The 12137-nt window shown below is 39.4% G+C and overlaps 1 protein-coding gene across 2 annotated transcripts in view; it reads left to right on the top strand.

Annotated features, from left to right (window-relative positions):
- ATP9B (ATPase phospholipid transporting 9B (putative)) overlaps nucleotides 1-12137 on the top strand; it is a 217108-nt gene that overhangs the window by 92005 nt on the left and 112966 nt on the right. For both annotated transcript variants that reach the window (XM_065890491.1, XM_065890490.1), the window contains exon 10: nucleotides 2987-3062. In XM_065890491.1, coding sequence (XP_065746563.1) covers nucleotides 2987-3062 — 76 coding nt within the window. The remainder of the gene's footprint in view (nucleotides 1-2986; nucleotides 3063-12137) is intronic.

The raw sequence follows: 12137 nt of genomic DNA, 5'->3' as shown, positions 1-12137 counted from the left end.
TTGTGTTAAGTTCTCTATTTCCTTACTTCAGTCTGGTTGTTCTACCCATAACTGTGAGTGGGATATAAAAGTCTTCAACTATTTCTCCCTTCAGTTCTATCAATTGTTGCTTCATATATTGTCTTTTATTAGGAGCATAATGGTGTATAATTATCATATCTTTTTGCCTTATTGAACATTTAATTAATACATAATGTCTCTTGTGATCCTTTCTGATTTAACATCTGTTTTTTTCTGACATTAGTATAGCTACCCCTGCTCTCTTTTGCTCACTATTTGCAGGGAATATCTTTTCCCATACTTTAACTTTCAACTTCTTTGTGTCTTTGGATCTAAAGTGAGTCTCTTGTAGATAGCATATAGTTGGATCATTTGTTTTTATCCATTCTGCCAATATCTGTCTTGTGATTGGTGAGTTTAATCCATTTATATTTGAAGTAATTAGTGATAAGGAGCAATTTATTTCTGTCATTGTACTATTTGTTTTCTATATGGCCTATAGTTTTATTGTCTCTCATTTCCTGCATTACTGTCTCGTACTGTGTTTCATTGATTTTTTTTATAGTGAAATGTTTAAATTTCTTTCTCATTTCTTTTGAGTATATTCTGTAGCTGTTTTCTTTTTGGTTACCATGGGGATTACATTTAACACCCTGAAGTTATAACACTCTAATTTGAGTTTGCACCAAGTTAAGTTCAATAACATATTAAAACTCTGCTCCTTTACAGCTCTTTCCTCAGCTCTTTCAGTTGTCATTGTCACAAAATTATATCTTTATATATTGTGTCCTAAAAATATAAACTAATAATTCTTTTACATGCATGAGTGTCTTAAATTATGTAGAAATAAGATTTGGAGTTACAAACCAAAGTTACAATAATACTAGCTTTTAGAATAATAACTTGCTTTTTTTCTCTAAATATATTAGTCTCTTAAATCATGTAGAGAAGAAAGAGTACAGTTGCAAACCATTGTTACAGTAATATTTACTTTTATAATTATTCATCTGCATTGAGATCTTTAATTCTCCATGTGGTTTTGAAGACTGTCTAGTGTCCTTTTATTTCAGTCTTCAGGACTCCCTTGAGCAGCACTTCTTGCCCGGAAGGTCCAGTGGTCACCAGCTCCCCTCAGCTTCTCCCCCGCTCCCCAATTTGGCTAAGCATGCATTTTAAAAAAAATTGTTATTGGAGTATAGTTGATTTACAGTGTTCCTCAGCTTTTGTTTATCTGGGAATGTCTTGATTTCTCCCTCACTTTTGAAGGACAGTTTTGCTGGATATAGGATTCTTGGTTGACAGTTCTTTTTCTTTTAGCACTTTGTCTATACCAGTGCACTGCCTTCTGGCCTCGACAGTTTCTGATGAGAAATCTGCTAATCATTTTATTGAGGATTGCTTGTATGTGATGATTCACTTCTTTCTTGCTATTTAAGATTCTCTCTTTGTCCTTGTCTTTCGAAAGTTTGATTATAATGTGTCTTGGTGTGGGTCTCTTTCAGTTCTTACATGGATTTGACTGAGCTTGAATACTTACATTCATGTCTTTCATTAACTTTGGGGGATTTCAGCCATTATTTCTTCAAATAGTCTCTCTGCCCCTTTATCTCTCTCTTCTTCTTCTTGGATTTCCACAATGTGTATACTGGTTCGTTTTTTTCTGTCCTGCAGATCCCTTAGGCCCTTTCAATTTTCTGCAATCTCTTTTCTTTCTCTTTCTCAGCCTCAGTAATTTCCATTGTCCTACCTTCAGGTTCACTAATTCTTTCTTCTGTCTGCTCAAAACTGCCTTGAATCCCTTTAGTGAATTTTTCATTTTGCTCATCGTACTTTTCAGCTCTTGAATTTCTTTTGGTTTCTGTTTGGGTTTTCTATTTCTTCATTCACATTTCCGCTTTGTTCATACATTGTTTTCTTGACTCTCTCCACATCTTTATGTCTTTGAACATCTTTAACATTTTTCTTTTAAAATCTTTGTCTAGTATAACTGCCATCAGATCTTTTTCAGGGATAGTTTCTGTTGATTTATATTTTTCCTTTGAAAGGACCATACCTTTCTGTTGGTGTTTATGCCTTGTTATTTTTTTGTTGAACACAGTACATTTGAATATAATAATGTGGTAACTCCAGAAGTCAAAACCAGGGTTTGTTGGGTTTCTGTCATTGCTTTTGTTTATTTTATTTTATTTTTTTTGATTGTGGTAGGCTCTCTCTCTGCTGAGGATCAGCCTGAGGTATAAACTGAATGCTTTCTTATGTCTTTTCTGAGCCTTTCCTTGGGCATGTGCCATCATTTTCTGTTTTTTCGTGTATATGCAGTTGTTTTTGAATGTCCTAGTCTTTAATATCTGTCTTCCAAAAGGGGAAAAAGAGAAAAACAAAGGGGGATAAACGGGGCACTCGCGCTTGAAATCCACTTGGTGGGGGAGGGGTTTGCAACAAGGGGGGAGGTGTGGCAACAACAGCCACCAGCCTCTTTGGCTGCATCTCTGCCATCCTAAGCAGCATCAGAGCACAGGTTCCTGATATTGGAGGACAAGGTCCTTTCGGTCCACCCTGGCTGGCTTCTGCAAGCTGCTCTAGAAACACGTGTATGGCCTCCTGCCACGTGGCTGAGGGTGGGACGGGTAGGTGCTACGTGCTAAGACCTGAAAGTCACCACAATTGACTGCAGTAACCATCCAGCGCTTCCCCTGGAACTTGTAAGCCTTCACCAGCTCTGGATTCTAAATTAGTTACATCAGACAGATTCTGTCCCTGTAGTTGTGGCCCAGGTTGGGGGCCATTCCTGGTGCTTCTTGCTCCGCCATCATCCCAGAATCCTCTGTGTAAATTCCTGTCTTTTACCCCTATTTTTCACTGCCTTTTCACTGCTTGTTAGCTGGATCCAGCTGGTGGACTTGTTTTTAACACTGTGGATATCTGAAGTACGAGTAATAAAAAAGTTGCTAATTTGCTTTTTTCTTACTTTTCTCTCCTTGAACAGGAAGACAGTGATCCACCCATTCATGAAAGTCTCAGCATAGAAAATACCTTGTGGGCAAGCACTGTTGTTGCATCAGGTGAGAAATAAGCTCTATTTTTAACATGAATTCTCACACATAGGAGACGCTTTGTGTTTTTAAGTGACTCCAAACAAACGTTTGTCAAAGTGCTTTGCACCACAGGGACCTTATTAAACATATACTCCCGTCCAGTGGATGTGGACCAGGCCTTAGAGTCTGCATCTCAGACAAGCCCGGGGCGAGGCTTGCGCTGCTGCTTATCACACTTGGAGGAGCTAGGCTGAAACAGCTAAGGAGCGTGCACCCTTGTGTAGCAAGGCAGGGGGCATTTTGCTAGTTTTGACATCTGTTTCATGGCAAACTTGTCAGTGTGCCTTAAAGACAGGTGGCACAGCAGAACTGGGGAAGCAAACAGTGACTTCAGAGGGCTCTGACCACTTCTCATTCATCTAACAGCTGAGGAGGTCAGTGTGGTCGCTTGTCTGTGGGGGAGAGAAGTATTAGATGAGACAGGGACCTTAGGAGGGAGATTGGGTTGGGCCTTTAGGGGCCACGATGAAGGTTCTTTTAAGTAAAATTGGAGTATGTTGGAATATTTCTAGTGGTTGAACAGGGAGGCCACTTAAATGTACATTTTGTAAAGTAAATTTCTCTGAGAGACATTGAAAATCTAAGTGATTATCACCTCTTCAGAAAATGTGACCTTGTGGATGGTACCAGGAGGTAGCAGCAGGGAGCGTTAAGGGTGCCGGTGGGATAGGATGCGGGGAAGCACTCACGGGAGGAACGTCTGTCTCGGCATCTGTCACCAGTGCTGGCAGCACTCCCCTTAGAGCACAGTCCTCCTTCTGGGCTTGTGTATGGGATCTCCGCTCCAGACCTGGCGCTGGTGATACAGTGTGGGACAGCTTATGGTGAGAAAGAAATGAAGAAAATGAGCCAGAGGGAATTCCCTGGTGGCCTAGTGGTTAGGATTTGACGCTTTCACTGCCAGGGCCCAGGTTCATTCCCTGATCGGGGAACTAAGGCTCTGTAAGCCGCGTGGTGCAGCCGAAAATAAAAAGAAAGAAAAAGAGAGGAGTCATTTGAGCTATGCTGAGTATCTCAGAAAAGTGCAGGGGGCCTTGAAAACAAAGAACTGAAAACCTTACCTGGTCAGGGTCTGGAAGAGGCTTCCCTGAAGAAGAAACATGTGAACTAGATTTTAAACCACACAGACGTGCCTAGGTGAGGTGGGCACTGGGGATATGTGGCGGCACTGACTTCTCGGCACTGCGTGCAGAGGCCTCGTGCTGAGGGCCACAGCAGGCTGAAGACAGGGTTCCGAGGGCCATGTGCCTGGCACGTGGAGCAGGAGGGGCTCAGATCCATGCAGGGCGCTTCTGCGTTTGTGCTCAAAAGCGGCGTGGATACACAGAAGGGTCAGGGAGCTGCTAGACCAGAGCACATGTCCCCTGTAGAGGACAGGGAATGAACAGTTTGTTTATTTGAATTTTTGAATTTAATTTTATTTATTTTTTATACAGCAGGTTCTTATAAGTTATCTATTTTATACATATTAGTGTGTACATGTCAATCCCAATCTCCCAATTCGTCCCACCACCGTCCCCCCTGCCACTTCCCCCCTTGGTGTCCCTACATTTGTTCTCTACATCTGTGTCTCTATATCCGCCCTGCAAACCGGTTCATCTGTACCATTTTTCTAGGTTCCACATATATGCATTAATATACGATATTTGTTTTTCTCTTTCTGACTTACTTCACTCTGTATGACAGTCACTAGATTCATCCACATCTCTACAAATGACCCAGTTTTGTTCCTTTTTATGGCTGAGTAATATTCCATTGTATATATGTACCACATCTTCTTTATCCATTCATCTGTCGATGGGCATTTAGGTTGCTTCCATGACCTGGCAGTTGAAAACAGTGCTGCAGTGAACATTGGGGTGCATGTGTCTTTTTGATTTGCGGGTTTTTTTGGGGGTAATATGCCCAGTAGTGGCATTGCTGGGTCATATGATAATTCTATTTTTAGTTTTTCAAGGAACCTCCATGCTGTTCTCCATAGTGGCTGTATCAATTTGCATTCCCACCCACAGTGCGAGAGGGTTCCCTTTTCTCCACACCCTCTCCAGCATTTGTTGTTTGTAGATTTTTCTGATGATGCCCATTCTAACTGGTGTGAGGCGATACCTCATTATAGTTTTGATTTGCATTTCTCTAATGATTAGTGCTGTCGAGCAGCTTTTCATGTGCTTCTTGGCCATCTGTATGTCTTCTTTGGAGAAATGTCTATTTAGGTCTTCTGCCCATTGTTTGATTGGGTTGTTTGTTTTGTTAATATTGAGCTGCATGAGCTGTTTATATATTTTGGAGATTAATCCGTTGTCTGTTGATTCGTTTGCAAATATTTTCTCCCATTCTGAGAGTTGTCTTTTCGTCTTGTTTGTAGTTTCCTTTCCTTTTCAAAAGCTTTGAAGTTTCATTAGGTCCCATTTGTTTATTTTTGTTTTTATTTCCATTACTCTGGGAGGTGGATCAAAAATGATCTTGCTGTGATTTATGTCAAAGGGTGTTCTTCCTATATTTTCCTCTAAGAGTTTTATAGTGTCTGATCTTGCATTTAGGTCTCTAATCCATTCTGAGTTTATTTTTGTGTATGGTGTTAGGGAGTGTTCTAATTTCATTCTTTTCCATGTAGCTGTCCAGTTTGCCCAGCACCACTTATTGAAGAGACTGTCTTTTCTCCATTGTATATCCTTGCCTCCTTTGTCATAGATTAGTTGACCATAGGTGCATGGGTTTATCTCTGGGCTTTCTGTCCTGTTCCATTGATCTACATTTCTGTTTTTGTGCCAGTACAATGTTGTCTTGATTACTGTAGGTTTGTAGTATAGTCTGAAGCCAGGGAGTCTGATTCCTCCAGCTCCGTTTTTTTTCCCTCAAGACTGCTTTGGCTATTCGGGGTCTTTTGTGTCTCCATACGACTTTTAAGGGTTTTTTATTCTAGTTCTGTAAAAAAATGCCACTGGTAGTTTGTTAGGGATTGCATTGACTCTGTAGATTGCTTTGGGTAATACAGTCATTTTCACAATATTGATTCTTCCAATCCAAGAACATGGTATATCAGTTTGTGTCATCTTTGATTTCTTTCATCAGTGTCTTATAGTTTCTGAGTACAGCTCTTTTACCTCCTTAGGTAGGTTTATTCCTAGATATTTTATTATTTTTGTTTCAGTGGTGAATGGGATTGTTTCCTTCATTTCTCTTTGTGACATTTTGTTGCTAGTATATAAGAATGCAAGAGATTTCTGTGCATTAATTTTGTATCCTGCAACTTTACCAGATTCATTGATTAGCTCTAGTAGGTTTCTGGTGGCATCTTTAGGATTCTCTATGTATAGTATCATGTCATCTGCAAACAGTGACAGTTTTACTTTTTCTTTTCCAATTTGTGTTCCTTTTATTTCTTTTTCTTCTCTGATTGCTGTGGTTAGGACTTCCAAAACTATATTGAATAATAGTGGTAAGAGTGGACATCCTTGTCTTGTTCCTGATCTTAGAGGGAATGCTTTCAGTTTTTCACCATTGAGAATGATGTTTGCTGTGAGTTTGTTGTATATGGTCTTTATTAGGTTGAGGTAGGTTCCCTCTATGCCCACTTTCTGGAGAATTTTTATCATAAATGGGTGTTGAACTTTGTCAAAAGCTTTCAATGCATCTGTTGAGATGATCATATGGTTTTTCTTCTTCTGTTTGTTAATACGGTGTATCACATTGATTGATTTGCGTATATTGAAGAATCCTTGCATCCCTGGGATAAATCCCACTTGATCATGGTGTATGGTCCTTTTAATGTGTTGTTGGATTCTGTTTGCTAGTACTTTGTTGAGGATTTTTGCATCTATATTCATCAGTGATTTTGGTGTATAATTTTCTTTTTTTGTAGCATCTTTGGCTGGTTTTGGTATCAGGGTGATGGTGGCCTCATAGAATGAGTTTGGGAATGTTCCTTCCTCTGCAATTTTGTGGAAGAGTTTGAGAAGGATGGGTGTTAGCTCTTCTCTAAATGTTTGATAGATTTCACCTGTCAAGCCATCTGGTCCTGGACTTTGGTTTGTTGGAAGATTTTAAATCACAGTTTCAATTTCATTCCTTGTGATTGGTCTGTTCATACTTTCTATTCCTTCCTGGTTCAGTCTTGGAAGGTTATACCTTTCTAAGAATTTGTCCATTTCTTCCAGGTTGTCCATTTTATTGGCACAGAGTTGCTTGTAGTAGTCTCTTATAATGTTTTGTATTTCCGTGGTGTCCATTGTAACTTCTCCTTTTCCATTTCTAATTTTATTTTATTTTATTAATTAATTAATTAATTTATTTATTTTTGGCTGTGTTGGGTCTTCGTTTCTGTGCGAGGGCTTTCTCTAGTTGCGGCAGGTGGAGGCCACTCTTCATCGCGGTGCACGGGCCTCTCACTATCGCGGCCTCTCTTGTTGCGGAGCACAGGCTCCAGACGCGCAGGCTCAGCAGTTGTGGCTCACGGGCCTAGTTGCTCCATGGTATGTGGGATCTTCCCAGACCAGGGCTGAAACCTGTGTCCTCTGCATTGGCAGGCAGACTCTCAACCACTGCACCACCAGGGAAGCCCCTCTAACTTTATTGATTTGAGTCCTCTCTTTTTCTTGATGAGTCTGGCTAAAGGTTTATCAATTTTGTTTATCTTCTCAAAGAACCAACTTTTAGTTTGATTGATCTTTGCTATTGTTTTCTTTGTTTCTATTTCATTTATTTCTGCTCTGATATTTATGATTTCTTTCCTTCTACTAACTTTGGGTTTTGTTTGTTCTTCTTTCTCTAGCTCCTTTAGGTGTAAGTTTAGATTGTTTATTTGAGATTTTTCTTGTTTCTTGAGATAGGCTTGTATCGGTATAAACTTCCCTCTTAGAACTGCTTTTGCGGCATCCCATAGGCTTTGGATCATTGTATTTTCACTGTCATTTGTCTCTAGGTATTTTTTGATTTCCTCTTTGATTTCTTCAGTGATCTTTTCGTTATTTAGTAACGTGTTGTTTAGCCTCCACGTGCTTGTGTTTTTTACCCTGTAATTTATTTCTAATCTCATAGTGTTGTGGTAGGAAAAGATGCTTGACGTGATTTCACTTTTCTTAAATTTACCGAGGCTTGATTTGTGACCCAAGATGTGATCTATCCTAGAGAGTGTTCTGTGTGCACTTGAGAAAAAAGTGTAATCTGCTATTTTTGGATGGAATGTCCTTTAAATATCAATTAAATCTATCTGGTCTACTGTGTCATTTAAAGCTTGTGTTTCCTTATTCATTTTCTGGCTGGATGATCTGTCCATTGTTGTTACTGAGCTGTTAATGTCCCCCACTATTGTGTTACTGTCGATTTCCTCTTTTACAGCTGTTAGCAGTTGCCGTATGTATTGAGGTGCTCCTATATTGGGTACATATATATTTATGATTGTTATATCTTCTTCTTGGATTGATCCCTTGATCATTATGTAGTGTCCTTCCTTGTCTCTTGTAACATTCTTTATTTTAAAGTCTATTTGATCTGATATGAGTATTGCTACTCCAGCTTTCTTTTGATTTCCATTTGCATGGAATATCTTTTTCCATCCCCTCACTTTCAGTCTGTATGTGTCCCTAGGTCTGAAGTGGGTCTCTTGCAGACAGCATATAGATGGGTCGTGTTTTTGTATCCATTCAGCGAGCCTGTGTCTTTTGGTTGGAGCATTTAATCCATTCACGTTTAAGGTAATTGTCGATACGTATGTTCCTATTACCATTTTCTTAATTGTTACGGGTTTGTTTTTGTAGGTCCTTTTCTTCTCTTGTGTTTCCCACTTAGAGAAGTTCCTTTAGCGTTTGTTGTAGAGCTGGTTTGGTGGTGCTGAATTCTCTTAGCTTTTGCTTGTCTGTAAAGCTTTTGATTTCTCCATCGAATCTGAATGAGATCCTTGCCGGGTCGAGTAATCTTGGTTGCAGGTTCTTCCCTTTCATCACTTTAAATATCTTGTGCCACTCCCTTCTGGCTTGTAGAGTTTCTGCTGAGAAATCAGCTGTTAACCTTATGGGAGTTCCCTCGTATGTTATTTGTCATTTTTCCCTTGTTGCTTTCAATAATTTTTCTTTGTCTTTAATTTTTGTCAGTTTGATTATTATGTGTCTTGGCGTGTTTCTCCTTGGGTTTATCCTGCCTGGGACTCTCTGTGCCTCCTAGACTTGGGTGGCTACTTCCTTTCCCATGTTAGGGAAATTTTTGACTATAATCTCTTCAAATATTTTCTAGGGTCATTTCTCTCTCTCTTCTTCTTCTGGGACCCCTATAATGTGAATGTTGTTGCATTTACTGTTGTCCCAGAGGTCTGTTAGGCTGTCTTCATTTCTTTTCATTCTTGTTTCTTTATTCTGTTCTGTAGAAGTGAATTCTACCATTCTGTCTTCCAGGTCACTTATCCGTTCTTCTGCCTCAGTTCTTCTGCTATCGATTCCTTCTAGTGTAGTTTTCATTTCAGTTATTGTATTGTTCATCTCTGTTTGTTTGTTCTTTAATTATTCTAGGTGTTTGTTCTTTAATTCTTCTAGGTCTTTGTTAAACATTTCTTGCATCTTCTCTATCTTTGCCTCCATTCTTTTTCCAAGGTCCTGGATCATCTTCACTATCATTATTCTGAATTCTTTTTCTGGAAGGTTGCCTATCTCCACTTCATTCAGTTGTTTTTCTGGAGTTTTATCTTGTTCCTTCATTTATCTTGTTCCTTCATTTAGTTGTTTTTTTGGAGTTTTATCTTGTTCCTTCATCTGGTACAACGTCCTCTGCCTTTTCATTTTGTCTATCTTTCTGTGAATGTGGTTTTCCTTGTACAGGCTGCAGAATTGTAGTTCTTCAGAGATGAAGTTTTGCACTAGTGTTTTAACGTCACTAAAAAAGCATGAAAGCAAACATAATTTTAATAGGTGGAGATTCTCTTCAGGTAGTAGATGTTGGTTTTTTGTCATGATGAATTTTTTTAATTTCTCACAATAAAAAGAGAGAGGAAGTAAGTGTAGCACACTGTCAGAGACATCAGGGAGGGCAGGCCAGTCCTTCTTGAGGTCCAGGTAAGGGCTGTGGCTCAGAAGGCCTACCATTGTTAGCAGGGTCATGTACCCAGGATTTGATTCCAGGGGTGCTGTCCTCCATGGCCTTTGCCCTTCAGCACTTAGCATGTAATAGTTTATAGGAAAATACTTACAGCGTACCACATTTACATACCTGGTCACAGATTTTACATTTTCTGTATCTAGTTGTATCTAGGTGTTGTATCCTATTTTTTTCATCATGTTGATATTTATTCTTTTTAATAAAGGATCAAGATTGAGTTCACTCATAAAGATATTTGAAGATTCTCTTTTTCTTTTTAAATTTATTTCATCTTTTGTTTCCTGTATGTTAGAATATTGTCACTGATCCCCCGTACTATTGATTTTTGGCCTCTCTTCTCAAAGAGCCAGAAGCAACCCGAGCTGGAGGCTTGAGGTATCCTAGATAATTCACTGTGCACAGTGTTTCTCTCCTGACCTTCATTCTCAGGATGACCTTGGCAAGTGGTAGCTCCTACTTGTGAACTTCGGCAACACAGACACAAATGTAGGCATCATAACACGTTTGCTGCATAGGTAACCCTTTCTTATTCTTCCAGAGATAGAATTCAGTGGCCAGAGTATTGTATCTTCTGAGAGAGTGTTTAGGTTGTTTAAAACAATCGTTCCACAAGTTTAAATAAAGTGCCTTTAATTTTAAATTTTGTTCAGTCATTTTTGAAATGCAAGCTTTTTCATGTATTTCAAATCTTTCAACACATGCTTAACTCTATTTCAAAGCCTATTAATGTGAGCAATTGCTAGACTCTCTATATAAGCAGCCTTCCGTATACTGAGATATGTGTGAAGTACTTTGGATTTCCAGGAGTAATACAGCAATTGCTAGACTCTCTATATAAGCAGCCTTCCGTATACTGAGATATGTTTGAAGTACTTTGGATTTCCAGGAGTAATACAGCAATGACTAGACTCTCTATATAAGCAGCCTTCCGTATACTGAGATATGTTTGAAGTACTTTGGATTTCCAGGAGTAATACAGCAATTACTAGACTCTATATATAAGCAGCCTTCCGTATACTGAGATATGTTTGAAGTACTTTGGATTTCCAGGAGTAATACAGCAATTGCTAGACTCTCTATATAAGCAGCCTTCCGTATACTGAGATATGTTTGAAGTACTTTGGATTTCCAGGAGTAATACAGCAATGACTAGACTCTCTATATAAGCAGTCTTCCGTATACTGAGATATGTTTGAAGTACTTTGGATTTCCAGGAGTAATACAAGGGCTCTTATCTTCTTTACACTGGATTACAAGTTGAGAGGGAAAGATCAGGATTTTTAAAAATTTTATTCTTTAAAAGTTATGTGTCACTACTATATTTAAAATAGATAACTAGTAAGCACCTACTGTATAGCACAGAGAACTCTACTCAGTACTCTGTAATGACTTATATGGGAAAAGAATCTAAAAAAGAATGGGTATATGTAGATGTATAACTGGTTCACTTTGCTGTACACCTGAAACTAACACAACATCGTAAATCAACTCTACCCCAATACAGATTAAAAAAAAAAGTTATGTGTCGATTGAATTCAAGTTGCCTCCTGGTGAAGTGAGCTCAGGCCTTCCTCCCTGGCTGTAGAAACCAAACGCATGGGAGCAAGGACTCAAGTTGACACAGACAGATAAACAGACACAAGGACTGAGGGTACCAGAGAGGGACAAACACGACTTCCCAGGGTGCCATGCTTCTTCCCCTTGTTGGTTCAGAGAACCAGGAAACTTGCCATGTTTCAGTAATAGGTGGATATGGGAGCATTCTGATCTTAAGTTGCCGAGAGCCTGGAAGGAAGGATGAGTCCTCTAGAGTCTGCTGGACGTATATGCCCAGATGGGGGTCCAGGCTGAGCCCCAGAGCAGGACTGCAGGTTCTGTGCGCAGTCAGGGGTCCAGGGCTGATACTGATGGTAGAAAATACAGCAAATGAGAGTAAACTTTTGGAAAATTTATAAGAAT

This window comes from Phocoena phocoena, chromosome 13 (assembly GCF_963924675.1).
Source record: "Phocoena phocoena chromosome 13, mPhoPho1.1, whole genome shotgun sequence".
NCBI lineage: Eukaryota > Metazoa > Chordata > Mammalia > Artiodactyla > Phocoenidae > Phocoena > Phocoena phocoena.
Note: the sequence above shows the minus strand (reverse complement) of the source record. Positions and strands in the feature narration are given on the sequence as shown.